At 40.3% G+C, this 18943-nt stretch overlaps 1 protein-coding gene across 1 annotated transcript; it reads right to left on the bottom strand.

Moving 5' to 3' along the window:
- Positions 1–434: 434 nt before the first annotated feature.
- On the bottom strand, positions 435–8690 carry LOC139915066 (chymotrypsin-like protease CTRL-1). Its single transcript, XM_071903556.2, has 6 exons — positions 8585–8690; positions 7523–7543; positions 5345–5507; positions 4193–4458; positions 3116–3249; positions 435–1958 (listed from the first exon to the last, which is right to left on the bottom strand). Exons 1-6 carry the CDS (start codon positions 8640–8642, stop codon positions 1590–1592), a joined length of 1011 nt encoding a protein of 336 aa, XP_071759657.2. The 5' UTR covers positions 8643–8690; the 3' UTR covers positions 435–1589.
- Positions 8691–18943: the final 10253 nt, after the last annotated feature.

The raw sequence follows: 18943 nt of genomic DNA, 5'->3' as shown, positions 1-18943 counted from the left end.
TCCTTTAAGGAGCTTTAAAGAGCTTTGTGCATTCATTTGAACACTCTAGCTGAGCTAATTCTTTCTCTGTTCAACCAAAACAGACTGCCTGTGTGTGTGTGTGTGTGTGTGTGTGTGTGTGTGTGTGTGTGTGTGTGTGTGTGTGTGTGTGTGTGTTACTAAATTTATTAATTGGATAATATAGGTATATATTTTTATCCTTAGAGCAAACATTTCTCTCCTTCCAAAGGTAGCTGTGTAAGCTTTGATGCCTACAAAGAGATGCATGTGTGCATCACACACACACACACACACACACACACACACACTCATATCACACTCATTATACACACAGGTCTTACCAAGTGATGTTTTTCTGTGTGTTTTATTGTGAACCCTGCATGCCTGCAAAGCAAATCTCCCATATGGGACAATAAAGTTTGAATCGAGCTGCATTGTGTTAAGATTTTTATTGTTATGTTGAAGTCATATTTCACATTGCCTTGACCGTTTCCAAGGTAACTGAATGATTAACGTTCCACCAGAAAGTTAGATTTCAAACATTTTTTTTGTGAAAAATAAAATCATTATGAATATAATAGTACAATCATGGCAACAAAAAAAAAAAAAAAAACAGACTCCCGAGTCTGCTGCAATGATTTGACAGAGAAAATAAAGAAATACACTTTTTTAGCTGCTAGTGGTAAAAAGATGCTTGGTGGTTATGGCTCCAGCCTCCATCTGTTCTTATGCTACTGATGAAAACCTGTTTAAAGCATGTTGGTCTTTTGCCAAAAGTTTTAATAATTTCAACTTTGTGCACTCGGTGCTCTGTGTGCGACACGTCAAGCTCCATTGTAAACAAGAGAAAAGAAACAAAAAGAAGAAAAATGACAAGTTGTCATACTGTTAGTCACGGCACAGATAATCTTGCTGGTTTCAATAAATTCAACTTCATACAAGAAATCGCGAAACAAGAAACTTTCTCCAAGACAATTTCACTTTTACCAAGTACATGTCCTTTTACATATCCTGAATAAAAGTCGAATTTGTTGAAACCTTTAAAAGTAAAGAAAATTAAAGGGGGGGTATCCTAGGATGTGACAATTCTTAGTATTTCTGGTGATTTTGGTACTTGGAGGTGTGAAGTAATCACAGTAAAAAAATTAAATCATGTTACTATGCCGTTTCCCCACAGTCACTAACTATAAAACACGCCCCCTTGTACAAGCCAGTCAGATTTTGCTCCAGTGTCTGTGTAGACACTGGACTGTCTGAAATCGACCAATCAGCGCTAAGAGGAGGGCGGGCCTTCCAGAATGGCTAGCCAATCCAAAGCAGTAGCTCATTAGCATAAGAAGCTGCTTATGTAAAACGACCTGTTTTCTTGTAGGTGGGAAACAAACACTGGGAAGTGAATAGCTAAAGCTAAAAGTAAACGATTTTTACTGAAAAAAACTTCACAGATGTATTTTATAGACACCAGGTAAGTATATAAAACTGCTGAAAAAGCAAATAATACCCCTCCTTTAAAGAAAAACCTAAAATAAGCTTGATAAGTCTGGATCCAAGATAAAATAGCATGTCAGTTTTTGCAGCCCTGATTGATCTTAAGCATCACTAACCATGATGTAGACTGACAGCACAAGGAGGAGGGGCGAAAAGGCGTGAGTGAAGCGCATGACACTCGCACCGCCGGCAAATATGCTGCCATCATCCTCAGTCGTGGTGCGGAGCGGAGGCAGGTGGGTGATGGTCGTGGGACAGACGTAGCCCGCGTCGCTGTTGATCCCGTCGGAGCGGAAGGTGACGAAGCCCGGCGGGTCGGTGGTGATGTGGCTGCTGATCCACCCCTCGTACTGGGACACGCGGGCGTAGACTCCGGGCAACTCTGGCAGGGCGCAGCCTCTGCCGAAACTCACTACTCCGGACTGGATCCAGACGTCCCATTTGCTCACCATCGGCCCACCTGAGTCTCCCTGCGGAAAGAGATTGGCGGTGTGATTTGAGATGAAACTCCGCTCCTGAACGAAGCTCCTCCCCGCTCCGTTCAGTAGCGCTTCATTTTTTAAAAACTAGCTTGTCTCCTCCCTCGCCGTTTAAAAGCGACGCTCTCCCCCTCCCATTCCTGAAAAATTCTCATAATGGCGGAATCGATGAAGCGAGCTTGCTACCTACCTCTCTTCACTTGTCATTGTGGGACGGTATGTCCTCAGTAGGCCTCTGTAGTGCAGTGGCTTTGCTGTGCTTTAGTTACAAATTTGTTGCGGTTTCTGTGGTCGGAAAATTTTGCTTATTGCAGCTTTAAACCAAATGTAATGCTGAAATCCGGAGTTTTTATAAACATAAAGAAAGCTATTCACGTAAAAAAAAAACTTCTGCAAAATATCTAGTTTTTCATATATTGTCAAAATCTGCTTTGTTTGCATTCGTTTATGTGCTAGAAGTGTGATTTCCAGACCTGTTTTGTCATACAATGGCAGTGAATGGAGAGAGAGAAAAAAAACACAATTCTCCAGTCTCCTCTACCAGACAGGGGGTTTTATCGTGGCCAGGAAGCTACACAAACCAAGGTACTACCAAAGTTCAACATCACATAAAGTCTACGCAGAACTGTGATCGGCCCAAGATCCTCGGGCTTTGCTCTTTTGGTCTGCTGGTCCACGGTCTAGGCTGAGGAGTAAGGGTGATTGAGCTTTCTCCATCAGGGCTCCTGGGCTCTGGTCCTCCTTTAAAACTACACACATTTCTATGCCTGCTTTTACTTGACCTAAGGGCTGTATTCTGTTTTTATTCTTTTTCTTTCTGTGCAATTTTTTATGTATTTTTGTGCTCTATGATAAGTTTGTTATTATATATATATATTATAGCTTGGAGGTACAATGTGAATAAAGTCTGAAATAAGAGCATCCACACCTGCCAGTTCATGTGTCCAGGTGTGATTTGATCAGAAAAAAAATAATTATTGGTTATCAATCAGTTTATACTAAATTCTTCAACACCTATTTTTTCTGCAATGGGATTTTAATTTCACCCGTCTTTGGCTAGCAAGCTGGACCAAAACCTTCCTCCATGTCCATTTCTCCCTCAGAAATCAGCACAGCATCTCATAACAGATTTAGAAAGTTGAGGTCACCTGACAGGAGTCCTTCCCTCCCTCCTTTAGACCGGCGCAGATCATGTTCTCGGTGATAGATGAATCATAGTAGCAGTTGCACTGCCTGTTTCCCACGATCGGCACGTTCACCTCCTGGAGCATCTCGGGCCGATCTAATTGGAGAGATTTAAAGCGTAAGGCACAAATTGGAATGCAAAAATATACATATACAGTACATTGTTTGATTTTCACTCAATTCTGTGGCCTTTCCAATATGTTTTGCCTGCCTCATGGTGGAATTTGGTATATTTAGAAAATCTGATTAGGTGGCAATACAAATATTTTGAATTTAGTACAGCTAAAAGTTTTGAAATTACTACAGTGTTACTAAATGTTACAAAATGTTTTACTACAGCTAAAAGGTAAAGATTTGTTACCAAATTCTGAGAAAAAAAGTCAGAATTCTGAGAAAAATTCAGAATTCTGAGAAAAATTCAGAATTCTGAGACTAAAGTCAGATTTCTGAGAATAAAGTTTCTCAGAAGAGATTAATCTCAGAACTCAAATACAATTTTCACATGTGGCCCTAATCCTAATACAGATGTGCTGAGTAAAACTGGCTGACCTGACATTGAGACGTTATGATGGAATATACAGTATATAATATATTATCACAATGCAAAATTATGTTGGGCCGTCATTTGCTTATTTTGGCTTGAATGAAGAGAAATATCAAACCTGTCATTTCCCCGCAGAAAAAAAGAACATTTCTTGTAAATGTAGTGTACTCATTCTTCCACAGATTCTTTGAAATATTTGGTTTTTGAATTGAAATTAAGTTTTTTAATCAATCAATTTACTCATTATTGCCTTTTTATATTTTGCCTTGTTTGTGTTGTTTGTGCTTTAGAAATTATTGCATTTTTCCCCCCTTTCACTTTATACATTCCCTTTATTCAGCATTTGAAGGCAAAAATGACACAGGAAGGGGGGTTGGGAGGCAGGAATATGAAGTATTGCTTAAATTTGCGTTAGCCAAGAGTGAAAGGCCCCAAGGTCTTTCAGCGTTACACTATATATACAAATCCTTTTTGATTCTTCAGTCTTTATACTCACCATTAGTCCCGTTTAGGCCCCAGCCAGTGACCCAGCTTTCAGTCCCGTTGTGGAACGAGCTGTTGGACGCGGCCAGGCAGACCGGGCTGATGTAGTCGGTGAAATTCACAGGAGACTCGAGCTCCAGGAGACATATGTCATTGTCCAGGGAGGAGTCGTCGTAGTGGGGATGACAGACGGCCCGTTCAACCCTCCGGTACACTTCGTTGGGGTTTGGTCCTTCCTGGGTCTGGCGGCCCAAATAAACTACAGTAGAGTTGACATCTCTGGAAGCAAAAAATAGTAAAAGTTAGCGGGAATTCTGACGTTTAGCCCTTAGCTGAGCGTGGACAGGGAAACTCTCCGCTACCTCAACAGTTCAACTGACACTGAGCAAGGCACTTCACCCTGCAGCTCTACTAAATGTCTGTAAGAAAAGAATGCAGGGAAGTGCTGAAAGAGCATGCTCACTCCACAAACTCTTCTCCGGATAAATTAACCTCTTAATTTATCCAGCAAATCATCCATTAAAACTCCTCACCAAATGTCCCCACTGCCCTGTTCATTCAGTTCGTCACCCCAGCTTTCCACAGGGAAAAAAACAAAATTCATGTGCAGGTCGCCTGTCAAAAATCACCAATTAGAAAAAGCGTTTTTCTGCAGTATTCAAAAACCTTTAAAAATAAAATACAGTAAAATACAAATTTTCGTGCAGGCTCAATAGAACGACAATTGTTTTTCAATGAAGAATACTGGGCAATAAAAATAAAATATACTTTACATTACTAAAATGAAAAACAATCAAATGACAAAAAAAACAAATTGGAGTAAATATTAAAATGTACATGTTTACCTTAAAATTGTAGCTGGCTTGCTGTTGTCTGACTATGGGACACCTCATTAACTATGCATACTGTCAACCAATCAGAGCATTCATTAAAACCTGGGTGTAGGTGACATCATTTACACCAGGAAGTAGATTGGAATTCAAAATTAGTTTGCTTCTGCTGACAACCAGACGGAGAGTTGCTGTTATAATCATTTGGGTAACTTTACATGAACAGGTCCCTTGTTCATTTATACCATGAAATTGAGAAATGTAATTCTCATTGCACTGGACCTTTAAAGTCAAGAAGAAAAACGAACATTACGTTTGCCACAGTGATTCCTCACCCCAAGATGCAGTGAGCAGCCGTCAGCACCCACTGGTTGTTAATCAGAGATCCTCCACAGAAGTGACCAAAACTGCCGTGTATACTGGCCTGCCAGGGCCAGCTGCCAGGAGGGGCGTCCTGGCCTCCCACAATCCTGGTGTTGAGCGAAGCCTGACCACATACTGACAGAAGAGAAGAAGAGAAAAAGGGTACTAAGAACAGAACGTATGCCATTTGCTCCAAAGCACCTTACAGTACTATGTGCATATATATTTTAAATATGGGTGGTAGTAGTGGTGAATGAACCCCTAAGGCCATGATCACATAGGACTCTTTTTTTTTTTTTTATGTACCTGCACCTTTTTTCAGTTATTTTACAATTGTTTGGGCACAGCAGTCGCGCCTCCTCCAAACTGTGTGCCTTGCGTTTGGACGTGTCCCACTTTGGGACGCTGCCCTGGACGCTCCCCAATGGGCTAACTTTCTCTTGTCCAGTTTTTTCAACTTTATCCCCTTCGTTACTTCAGCTAATGCTAATTAGTCGTCTTGCAAGTGGTTGTTAAACTTTGGCTGTGTCCCAAACATTCTGAGGTTTAAAAAAAAAAAAAAAAAAAAAAACGTACGTAAACAAACTCGGCACCGTTGCTCGCCATTGATTTTTTTCCGCAGCAGTGGAGCAGACGCACGGGATTGGGGGATATCTTGACCAACGAAGGATACGTCTATGCTGCCTTCAAAAACTGGCCGATTGGAGGCACCTTATTATGGTCTCAGTAGCTAATTTCACTTCTAATACCAACACTAATATGTGTCCATATGGCGATTTTCAAAATAATTGCGTCATTAACAGGATATACCGGTTATAACTATGCCTTGGTGCCTCCGAACGCTGCCTGATGAGGCAGTTTAGCCGTCTGGGACCCAGCTTTTGTGTTTCATAGCAACAAACAATGATGTTGATGCTCCTTCTGCTCTTTGAGCTCTTGCTCTCTTTGTTGTTAGCGATGATCATAGCTGGGCTTTACGTTCGAGCAGGAGAAAAAAGCCTCCTATCAGATCATGGCCTAACATGGCAGTGTTAAGTGCCAAGTTAAGTGAAACCTTAACCACATATCTGGAACAAACTCCCAGAAAACTGCAGGTCTGCTGCAACTCTCAGTTCTTTTAAATCAAGGCTGAAGACTTTTCTGTTTGCCGCTGCCTTTTATTAAATCAAATAATTATTCATTTCTTACACTGCACTGTAACTTTTATTCTTGTATTTTATGCCTGTCTTATTCTATTTTAGCCTATTTTTGTCTTCTATTCTCTTAGCTCTTTAATGAACTTTATTTTTATTATTTAGTGGGTTTTATTTTACAAAATTATTCATCAATTGGCGTCACGAACAGGATCCCAACAGGAGTCTAGAGGAACTCCGGTGAGTAATTTCTCCGCTCTGACGGGATCCACAAACCTATACTGAGAATTGAAGGATTGCTTTAAAGTTTATAATTGTAATTGCTTAGCTGATCTGTGTATTGTTCTAAAGGAACGTTTGACAAGTCCTATAAGGGCGGCGGGACCTGCCCATGCGGCGGGGTAAGACCACCGGAAAGAGTCTAGGCTCCTTCTAAGAATCCTTCATGATCTCATCTAAATTGATTTCCTTTTGAAAGGAAGAATTGAGGGAGTTCACTCTCCAAAAAGTTACAGCGCTATACATATTTTTGTCAGGTGAGGCCGACAAAAAGTCTTTTAAGTTGTGATTATCTTTGGAGAGGTAAGGCACACTTAATCGTATACTGGTTGACAGTGTCACCAGTGTGAGAGTGACTGCTCAATACCAAGAAGTAACGCCACTTGATTCTGTGCTTCCTTTTGGGGGGTAAAAATATCTTTCTATTTTACTTGATTTGATTCTTTTAATACAATGCATTTTGCTTGTTCTTTTATATGAATTTTATCTTTTTCACTTTGTCTCGATGCTTTTAATGTTTTATGTAAAGCACTTTGAATTGCCTTGTTGCTGAAATGTGCTATATAAATAAACTTGCCTTGCCTTGCTTTGCCTTGCCTTAACCGTGACAGGGATCACTTGATTTAAGGTATTTAAAGATGGATAGATAGCCTTTCACATGCTTCTTATTGTGCCAACAGATAGGAAACAAAACTCTGGGAACTTGAAGAACCTGTACAGTTGGTCTTGGATGCTTACCAGCACGCTGCGAATGACAACCTGCAATTCAAAACAGAGGAAGAAAAATATTAAGCAAACCTGTTCAGTGTAAAGCAGATGACGTGTGTGTGCTACTGTGTGGGTATTCACAGAGAGACAGCCAGTGTGTCTGTTTCTGCCGACTTTATTGTATGCTACTATGTATTAAGAGTTCATTACCTCAAGCTCATATACATACCAGTATCTTCAAAATATAGATCCAACATGTAAAAATTTGATTTTTGTCTACCAATGACTTCCTCTGATTAGGATGACGTGACGTTTTGAACAACAAGACATATCTACCTTGAAACACCTTGTCAGCTTAAACCACGTGACTCTTGCATGGAAAGAATGCAACATTGCAAGTTCCCATGAAGAGTGCAGTGCATTTAGACAAAAATGACACTAAAGACAGTGGTCACATAAGGACAGAGTGCCTAAGTGATTATAATCACAATTCATTTGATGGTTCATTTTAGATAGTACAAAATGTTTTGGTGATATACTGTACCATTTTTCCACTTACAGCTTAGGTTAAAAATTGCAAAAAATTAACAAGCAAGCAAATGAATCAATAAACCAACAAATATAAGAATAAATTATTATTAAATTTATTAATTATAATTAAGAAAAAGAGAGAGAAGACAGAAATATCCAAATGATAGGTTTATATATATATATATATATATATATATATATATATATATATATATATATATATATATATATATATATATATATATATATACATATATATATATATATATACACACACATATATACATATATATGTGTGTTTGTGTGTGTGTGTGTGTATATATATATATATATATATATATATACACATACACATATATATATATTAAAAAGCCTTTTTTGTATTTGGGGCTGAAACTTTTCAAAATAAAGCCTTCTAACCTATTTTGAAGTGCTTTTTCTATAAGACCCTTTTGTCCAAAGAGCTTTCCAGCCTCCTGTTTGTTTTTTATAGTACAAAATAAGCCGTATATTCCATTTAGGCCAAGAGTGTAAGGAGCAAAATCAGACTCGCCCTCTTACCTTTGGATGAGAAAACAATCATCAGGGTTAAACCGCACAGGACCTGGAAGAGAGCCATTTTATCTCTGCCTCCCTCACTCTGTCCTCACCTTTACATACCTTACTCTGTCGGCTACGAAGCTGTCATTTATATAACTGTATATATACCTGGCTCCGCCCATTCTGTCATACCTAGAAAACACTCTCATCAACTACTTCACCATTTCCTCAACATAGCACAACACACGTTCATCTTTTCCTTTCATACTTCACGTAACCGGCTTAGAAGCTCTTTTTTATAAGAACAATACAAGGAATGGCATCAAGACAAACATGCAAGCTGCAGGTAAACAACATGCACTGATGTACAAAAGCAAAATACAATGGAAGCTGAGGTAAGATTCCCCAAATTCCCCACATATACAGTTTATGGGTGTGATTAATACAACAGAGCAGCACACATAACAGACAGCAAAGAAATGTCTAAACAAACAGCTTCATAGCATAAATTCTCATGGCTACACCCATATAATCCACATGATTACTAGGGGGACTTTTATTTTTGATATTTTCATTCAGTAATTGATGCGCTGCTCCACTGCAGAATGACATGAAGGCCTAATGGAAGCTGACATAAAGAATCAATATTCATAAATGTGCCGTGGAGCTGTCCTGAGGCACTTCAACTAAATCTTAAGACATATAAACAAAATCTTAAGACTTAAGACCTTTTTAGTTTAGTTTTTACATAAGAATGTGTTATTACAATCATAGCTAATCTGACCTTGATTTTGTTTTTACTTTTACTGTACTATGCTCCCAATTTTATGCATTACTTTTTAACTATTTCATTTCCTTATTTTACTTTTAGCATTATTACTATTAATATATCACTCTGATTTCCATGATTGTGTTGTATCTATTTATCTTCTCATTTTGTTAAGCACTTTGTATTGCAAGCTTGCACTAAAGGTGCTAAATAAATAAAGTTTGACTGATTGGTTGATTGATTGATTGATTATAAATATGTTGTAAACTGAGTATTACTTGAAAATCTAACATGTAAACCCAAACTTGATCTATGTGAGGGAAACTGAAGTCGGATTAGAAGTCAGATTCAAGGCGATTTGTAGTGGATACATGAGAATCGTATGAGAATTGCAAAAACAACACATAAACAAAACAAAAAAACAAAAACCAAATGTCCTGGCTGCTCCGAGGCGACATGCGTGTGGCAAAGTGAAAAGGCAGAGATATTTATCCACATGTCTGATAAGTGAACACCGTGATAGGTCACTGCCCAGATGTCACGTCTGATTAACACGGCCCGCTGCCTCTTACTGCTGAAGAATTTAATTTGTTTTAATGTTGAGTCAGAACGGCATCAACCTTCATGGGAAAATCTAAGACTGCACATTCCCATGAGGTGACAGTTCACAGTTAGAGAGAAGTGACACTAAAGTCACCTATTAAAAGGTGCAGTAAGTCGAATTTTTAGCACCAAATGACCATAATATATCTGCGGGGCATGTTAGCATAATAAATCTGTTGACATGTGTGGCTGATAAACACCAATGACTCAGCAATTTTTGGTCTTTGAAAACTTTTTTTTTTACTTTACTTCATGTCTGGTATCATTTTTAATTGACTCTTGTCTTCTCTTCTATGCACTCAAGTGTATTTATCTTAACTGTTTTGGAAAGCACAGTTTGTTTTAAAAAGTGCTACATAAATAAAGTTTGTTACTGTTTCCTCAGTTGCCAATACACTTTGATAAAAAGCCATAATTTAATTTAAAAAAGCCAATTTAAAAAACGGATGAGGCCGAAATATTTGAAAGATTCTAGGCTGAAGATTTTCTCATTAATATATTTTTTTGAAATTCTAATCCTAGGCAAAAACAACTGGCAGTGTATAATATATCCTGTTTATTTATTGTTATTTTAATGTCAAACGATGTATATTGAGGCTTCAAGCAGAGCGTTGCTGAAAACTAACCGATAAAACTGAAACTTCCTAATGCTCAGTCAACTTCCCCTGGATAAATAAAGGGTTTTATTGTTATTTTGGTGCAGATAGTGGCTGTAATCTAATTACGGTGTTTTGTAGAGTTGCTCTAATGTATTACAGAAGTATTACAGGATTACATTTTTGTAAAAATGTAATCCTGTTTGACTCTAATGTGTCTCTTGGTTGATGGTACCTGTTTTCTGGAATGCATATGGAAGCGTCTGCCAAGCTTTTGTTCTGTGTACACTGTGTACTAGTACATCATCTGTCAATCACTGGAGACTGTGTGTGTGTGTGTGTGTGTGTGTGTGTTGAGTATAAATCAGAAGAGAGAGAGAAAGACAGGCAGACAATTCATCGCCCACATATTTCGGACTCTCCCTGTTGCTTCAGACATGCGTGACGCTCAGTCATGCAAACCGCTGAATCAATAAAATCTCATTTCTTTGTCTTGTGAAATGCAGAAGGACCAGCTGAAGCAGACTTCCTGCTAACGTGACTGAGCTGGACAGCAAGGTGACACAGACGTGACATCTAGCCTGCTTTGTTTTTCAGCAGTCTGATGAGTCTCTGTCTCGTTGTTATGATAATTAGTTAATGTTTATTTTCTTTATTCTGTATTTATTTATATCTCTGATTGATTAGGGGAGATCATTTTATGTATGCACAGAGACTGTCGACTAAGTTTCCCATTGTGTGGATATAAAGGTTTATGAATGTGAATCAGAGTCTCTCTCTCTCTCTCTCTCTCTCTCTCTCTCTCTCTCTCTCTCTCTCTCTCTCTCTCTCTCTCTCTCTCTCTCTCTCTCTCTCTCTCTCTCTCTCTCTCTCTCTCTCTCTCTCTCTCTCTCTCTCTCTCTCTCTCTCTCTCTCTCTCTCTCTCTCTCTCTCTCTCTCTCTCATGACCAATTCCAAGCCAAAGTTGTGATTCACCATGTTATTTTGTGGCAGTACGGTTATTTAATTTCTCTATTTTTGTAACTTTTATTTACCCAAGGAAAGGTGACGGAGCATGTACGCTCGTTTTCAGCAATACTCTGTTTCACACTAGTGGTGAGAAGAGCGATTCTTTTGAATAACTCTCTTCTTTCAGGCTGTCCGACAGCAGTGAACTGATTCAGTGGCCTTTTATTGTGACCAGCCCAAGGCACACCGGTGCAATAGTCATGCTGTTTAATCAGCATCTTGATATGCCACACCTGTCAGGTGGATGGATTATCTTGGCAAAGGAGAAGTGCTCACTAACACGGATTTAAACAAATTTGTGAACAAAATTTGAGAGAAATAAGCCTTTTGTGGGCATAGAAAAAGTCTTAGATCTTTTATTTCAACTCATGAAAAATGGGAGCAAAACCAAAAGTGTTGCGTTTATATTTTTGTTCAGTGTAAATGGCCGCTTCCTAGCCAACAGCACGTGAAGTGGCTTCCTGTTTGGGTGTTACACAATGACAATAATGATAAAATGAACAGGGAAGTTTTTTTTTTTTTTTTTGTGGGTTTGTTGCGGCTGTGGTTAATTACACCAGCCGGTGTTGAAGTCATTGCCAATTACAACATGAAAATAACTGATTAAGAACTGGTTAAGAGCCTTGCAGTAGACTTGAGCGATATCCAAAATTTAATATCACAATGCTATATATATGATATTATCATAGGAAAAAGTATCAGTATTTTTAAGAATCAGTTTGTTTTTGTTTGTTTTGATTCGGTATTTTATTATATTTCTTCTAAATTACATCAAATTTCTAGGCTATTAATAAGAATAATTATTGTTATTCCCGTCATTAATAGCCTAGAAATTCAATATCGTTATCGATACCACGGGAAATATTGCAATAATCGATAATAAAATAATATCGGCCCAAGCCAACTTGGCAGTGGCTACTGAGGGAGGGGAAACTTTCACTTTCCCTGCCCACACTGAAGCACCACTAGCTGCTCTGTAGCTGAGCCTGACCTTTGACCCCCCTGTAGAGGGAGGGGCAAGAGAAAAGAGGGTCTCTGTGGGCCCCTGTGTGTGTGTGTGTGTGTGTGTGTGTGTGTGTGTGTTTTTTTTTATGCATGGAAGTGAGAAAATAGTGTGATGAGGGAAAAGTAAAAACATTTCTGTGGAAGCCCTTCTTCAAATACAATAAAACTTTAATTGTTTTTCAGCAGGCCAACAATACACACACACACACACACACATTCACAAATTGTATTTCATCTTCCCCAGACTCAATTGTATACACAAACCTGAGGATGGAGCAGACATATACAGACTAAATCAATCCAATCTTGCTGGTCCACACACACACACACACACACACACACACACACACACACACACACACACACACACACACACACACAGCAGATCTGAAAATAGAAGAGATATCATCTGAAAATAAAAAAGAGAAAAGCACAAAGAACGCAGGTTGCCAGAGAAGACATTTGCTTTGACCAATCTGGCGGTTAAGAGAACGAAGGATGAAAGGTTGCAGGGATTGATGAGGGGAAGAATGAAGGGATGGAGCGAGGGATGGAGGATGAGAAGGGACGAACACAACCGAGACAGACTGGATGAGAAGCGGAGGGGATGGAGACGGGTGAGGTGAAGGCAGAGGAAAGGGAGGGAGAGCAGTAGACGGAGGTGTGTAAATGTAGGGGTGTGGATGGTGTGATAGGTGGAGGTGTGGAGGCCGTGATGAAGGGAGGAGAGGTTGATTGTGGCGCGATGTGCAGCGGCCCGACTGGATGTAATGATGCTGATTAGCTGATGCAATCACATGAAACCTTCCCATCCCTCTCAATCAGAAAGACAGAGAGAGAGAGAGAGAGAGAATATTGATTAGAGGTGAGGCATGAGGAGGTAGGTGTGCTGTGTGTGTGTGTGTGTGTGTGTGTGTGTGTGAGAGTCAGAGGCAAAAGGGAGGCGGACTTTAGTGCGTTTATCCATTCAAGAGCCAAATCCTTCATTCTCACATTTCTGTCACAATTAACTGTAAAACAAAAAGCGAACAGCTGAATGGTTTCACAGACTTGGGGCTTGATGATTAACACCATTAGGAACACAATGGAAATAAGTCTGTGACTTTACTGTGTTATCCCTGACAAACTAGCTGTAAGGTAATCCTGATTCTTGTCTTTGTAGAATAAACTAAACCAAACTAAACCAAACGACAGCTGGAAGTCGACTGATGATGCGTACATTCGGCCTCGATGAAATGTGACAGCTTCGTACACAAATCTGCCTCCAGAAGCATCACAACCAAGCTGTAACGCTGCTTACGTTTACATAGGCTGTACAGGTTAAGGTGATAGGTTGATTAAAGTGTCTATGGTATGAATAAATGAGATGTGTTACACGTTGGTCCGGCACAATTAGTCCCACGTACACAAGGTATTTACTCACGCTGGATATGTAAACAAACACAGGAGCAGATAGTTCATTAGATTTACAAACCTGCAGATATAATTCTAGCCAAAGCAAAGGTTTCCACAAGCATAGCCTCAGTTCCCCCAGAAGATGAACCATAGACCTTACGCCCACGGCGGCCATTTTGAACTTAGACACTTGGAGTGGGAAACTCTACTTGTAAGAGCAAGTCGACCTACCGTCCTACTGTTGTGCACCAAGAGGAGCATCTTACAAACGTTAATAATAACATTCATATTTATCATTTATCAAAAAGGTATTAGAAATCTCATGGATGGATCAATGGATCTCAAGAATCTGGAGGAAAATAGGTTCACATATTGGTAATATAGTTGTCCCACTACAGCTAGCTAACAGAATGTAGCCTAGCTAACTAACTAGCTATTAAGCTAGCTAAATTCAAGCACTTGTTGTAGTTGTTCCCAACATTGCTAGCTAATTTGATAACTGCTAGGTGTATCTGAAGTCCTCACATGTGTTAAAGTAACGCTAGATATGCCAATCTTCCAGGTAGTTTCCCACCCTGAGTGTGTGAGTTAAAAATGGCCGCCATGGGAATACTGGCTGCACCTATCACTATTTGTTTTATTTAATAGACATTGTTCATTTTCTTTTCAGAACTTTTTGTTGGTGCGTGCAAAATAAACTCACCATTCCCTCTATTGTGCCACTGTCCTGTTTGGCCGGTGTTGTGTCTGTTTGGAAAGTGTAGCTGTATCCATTATGATGGATGAGTGTTAGGCTACCCAGGTGCGCTGGAGAAAAGGCTTTCATAAATGAGCTTAACAGCACAAATGACAATACAAGTAGCCTACAACTGAAATTGCTTGCAGCTTATAATTAAATATCAAAGGTGAGCATGCAAGGTGCTGTTTTCTCCACAAAGCAATTACAAATTAAAGTTTTTGATGGTGATTTGTTTCCCATCCCAAACCAAACATTGCAATTGTTTACTGTAATTCCAGATTGTTTATTGCAACTACATAATTATTTATCGGCCTATTAAAGAAGATAAGAAAGTTTAGAGTATTCCCTGACACTCGCTGGCGATGCATCCACCGAGCTATTATCATCACAGCCGCGCTCGCAGCGAAGTGTTCACACAGGCATTTCCTAGTTCTTGTGTGTCATCAACAGATAGCCGCCTCCGGTGTTGATAAATCTCATCCACTGCCGATTTCCATATTTTCCTCCCTCTACTTTGGCTTGGAACAGCAGCATCCTGATTGACCCATTTTTCAAGCACAAATGCCCTGTGTGCTGCATGTAGATCAGAGAAGATTTTTGTATTCGCAGCTTGACTTGCACTTTAGTCAGTTTGGACCATAATGGACACAAAACTGAGCGGGCAACACATCGGAGTGCAAAACAGCAACAGGTGCGAGGTGAGCAGGTGAAGGAAATGACAAGTGCAACACACCATAAAGTGTTTTGGAAAGAAAGCTTTGCAGCCATTATACCCATTTAACCACTGCGGTGATGTACACATTTTATTTGGCATCTACAAACACTGCAGTTCCTTCTACCTCAAACTACAGGTTGTTTTTTTTTAATAACCTCTGTTTGTCCAGGGAAGCTTTGCTGAACACAAATGCAAACTTTTTCAGCAGCAGCAGCCTGCTTCACATTCACACGGTGAACATCAGTGGAGCAGCTGGGCGTTCAGTACTTTGTTGAAAGGCACCTCGACGGTTGTTACTGATGGAGCGTTACTCTACACACACACACACACTTTCCCAGCTGGTTTGGGGATTTGTGCCGGTAACCTTGTGAGTGCAAGCATGCTTTTCAAAGTCTGCAAAGTACTTACCATGCTGAACTGTGCCGCATCATATCTGTCTACTCCTGTTTCCTGTGCATCTGACTGCACTAATCCAATGCTTCAGTGTCCCAGGCCTTTGTAACGGAGGATGCACAGCGGCAACTGTTAGCTCATTTATCTCAGCTTGTCTGGTCAATATATTGACGACTGCTTTACCCACGCAAACAGCAGCCCTGCTGATAATCCCCAGGCTGACACTACTATTCAGAAACTGCTGCATTGACTCTGTGTGTGTGTGTGTGTGTGAGGGAGGGAGAGAGAGACAGAGAGAGCACATATGTCTGCACTTCATCACTTTGAATCTGATTGCTTTTTCCCCGGAAATAGCAAATGACGTTTCATCAAGAACTGACAGTAAGAAACTGCTGTGTGTGTGTGTGTGCGTGTGTGTGTGTGTGTGTGTGTGTGTGTGTGTGTGTGTGTGTGTGTCTTGATACCATTCACCCATGAACTTGAGCATGTCTGCATTTCCATGCAGGTTGCATTCAGACTATCTATAGAGAAACCAACCAAAGTAATGTGTTCTTTGCATTCAGGGAAGGGAACTCTGAAATACAGGCTGCAGCGGCTGATAAATTGCCAAAGTCACCGGCCACTTTGAATTCTTTATATCAAACTAGATTTTTGGAATAGAATTGGACTTCCAAATGATGGTTGGTTACCTGCCAAAGTGGCTGGTGGAACAGACGAACTTTCCAGCCACAGGCATTTACCAACACTTGGCTGGCTGCTTTTGCTGTTAATATTTTGGAATAAATAAAGTAAATTTGTCCTTTTCAAATATTACTATGGTACACAGCTCTGTAAATGTATACTGAACAAAAATATAAACGCAACACTTTTGGTTTTGCTCCCATTTTTCATGAGTTGAAATAAAAGATCTAAGACTTTTTCTATGCACACAAAAGGCCTTTTATTGTGACCAGCCCAAGGCACACCTGTGCAATAGTCATGCTGTTTAATCAGCCTCTTGATATGCCACACCTGTCAGGTGGATGGATTATCTTGACAAAGGAGAAGTGCTCACTAACACGGATTTAAACAAATTTGTGAACAAAATTTGAGAGAAATAAGCCTTTTGTGTGCATAGAAAAAGTCTTAGATCTTTTATTTCAACTCATGAAAAATGGGAGCAAAAACAAAAGTGTTGCGTTTATATTTTTGTTCAGTATAGTTTCTCTGTACTAGTTTCTCTCTGGCGGAGTGGGAGGGTGGAGTAAGAACCATAAATAGCGTTTTCCTGTGTGTTGTCACCTGATGAGGAGCCACAAATTTCACATTCGGTCCAGTCAATAACAGTCATAATGGTTGGATGGGAAATGAATAATGTAAAACCTCAAATCGATATGTTTGGGCGTCTTTTTTTTCTTTGTTTTGGCAGAGTCGTATGGGGCAAATGCTGGGAGTTACTACAACTAATCAATGCAGTGTGTGTGTGTGTGTGTGTGTGTGTGTGTGTCTGCCTCTGCTTAAGGCGATGTATATCTATGATAAGTTGCATGTTGCGTGTAGCAGGCGTGTCGCTGTGTTTGTGTGCCTCTGTGTGACTTCAGCTTGCCTCGCAACAGCGTCAGGTATTTAAAACGCCTCACCGAGAATAGAAAGCAGAAATCTGACATTTAAAAGCCGGTGGAAGATATTTCTGGATCTATTTGTTGTGGCCTTTTGAGGCGAAATGCAATCAGATTAGCAGCTAACAAGCTATTTCACGCTGATTAGAAGCACAAACAGGAAACCCTCGCCTTCATACTGCCTGTACAGGCTCTGCCTTCTGAGGAAGACACATTTACTGAATCAGGGGCATAATGGATCTGTGTGTGTGTGTGTGTGTGTGTGTGTGGGTGGGTAAGTGTGTGTGGCTTATCTGATGCATTTGTGCGGAGGTATGAGTCAGTGAGAGTGTGCAAGTATATACGTGTGTGTGTGTGTGTGTGTGTGTGTGTGTACTGTAAGTAAGAAAGTTAGCGCAAGTGGTGGAATTTGTGTATGAGAGAAATGAAAGTGTGTGAATGTGACAGAGAGATCGTCTGTTTGGTTGTGTCTGTGTGTGTGTGTGTGTGTGTGTGTGTGCTTGTGTGTGTGTATGTGTGTGTTTCAAGTTTTTCTGTCTGTGTCTGTGTGTGTTTTTGTTTCCAAGCAGCAATGACTCAGGCAGGCAGACAGAGGATGCCTCGGAGACCTATACAACTGAGAGTGTGTGTGTGTGTGTGTGTGTGTGTGTGTGCGTGCGTGTGTGTGTGGTGTGTGCAGGTGAGGTTTTGCATGCATATGTGTGTGTCTGTCTATGTATTTGTGTGCATGTGTTTGTGTTTTTGCGAGTATATGAGGTTGTGGAAGCAGGGAAGGCATATGCATGTACTTTATGTGTGTGTGTGTGTGGTGTGTGTGTGTGTGTGTGTGTGTGTAGGTGCGCGTGTGTGTGTGTCTGCCTGCACTTGCAGCATTTGATGGCCCATTACAAGGAAGCTAAGGTATTCAGCTGACAGTTTAAAACCAGAGCACGCAAAGGCAGAGACCAAATATTGGTTTACTTCTTTGGACAGATTCTGTGAATCTCTCTCTTTCTCTGTCTTCCTCTCCCTGAAGCGCGCACACACACACACACACACACACACGCACACACACACACACACACACACACACAATAACGTCATTTCATTCCCGAGAGGAGGTCCTGACGTGATAGGAAAAGCTGCAGCAATCACTACCAATTATTACTCTTTCTCTTTCTTCCTCGCTGTGACTCCTGGTGAATCTTGGTGTGCTGAGGTTTGGATTAAGCAAGCAGGGCTGCACTGGGATGACACTCACACACTCACACACACACACACACACACACACACACACACACACACACACACACACACACACACACACACACTCTGACATTTCAGCACTTTCATGGGTAATTAATAATGTTGAATATAATCACGTTAATTACTTTAAAGACTGTTGCTGTAAAGAATGCTGAGCAAATTACCGACACGGGGGGAGTCAGCGGTGCGTGATTGAGAGTTTGTGTTCCTCTCTCTCTCTCTCTCTCTCTCTCTCTCTCTCTCTCTCTCTCTCTCTCTCTCTCTCTCTCTCTCTCTCTCCCTCCCTCCCTCCCTCCCAGGTTTTGTCTCTTTCT

This window comes from Centroberyx gerrardi, chromosome 23, assembly GCF_048128805.1.
Source record: "Centroberyx gerrardi isolate f3 chromosome 23, fCenGer3.hap1.cur.20231027, whole genome shotgun sequence".
Taxonomy (NCBI): domain Eukaryota; kingdom Metazoa; phylum Chordata; class Actinopteri; order Beryciformes; family Berycidae; genus Centroberyx; species Centroberyx gerrardi.
Note: the sequence above shows the minus strand (reverse complement) of the source record. Positions and strands in the feature narration are given on the sequence as shown.

Bases quoted from the DNA above. Each gene is read 5' to 3' on its own strand.
- LOC139915066 (XM_071903556.2), bottom strand. From the start codon at position 8,642: ATGGCTCTCTTCCAGGTCCTGTGCGGTTTAACCCTGATGATTGTTTTC. The intron at 7,544-8,584 runs GTAAGAGGGCGA...TTTGAATTGCAG, and splicing joins GATTGTTTTCTCATCCAAAG to GTTGTCATTCGCAGCGTGCT. The intron at 3,250-4,192 runs GTGAGTATAAAG...CTCTCCAATTAG, and splicing joins GGGCCTAAACGGGACTAATG to ATCGGCCCGAGATGCTCCAG.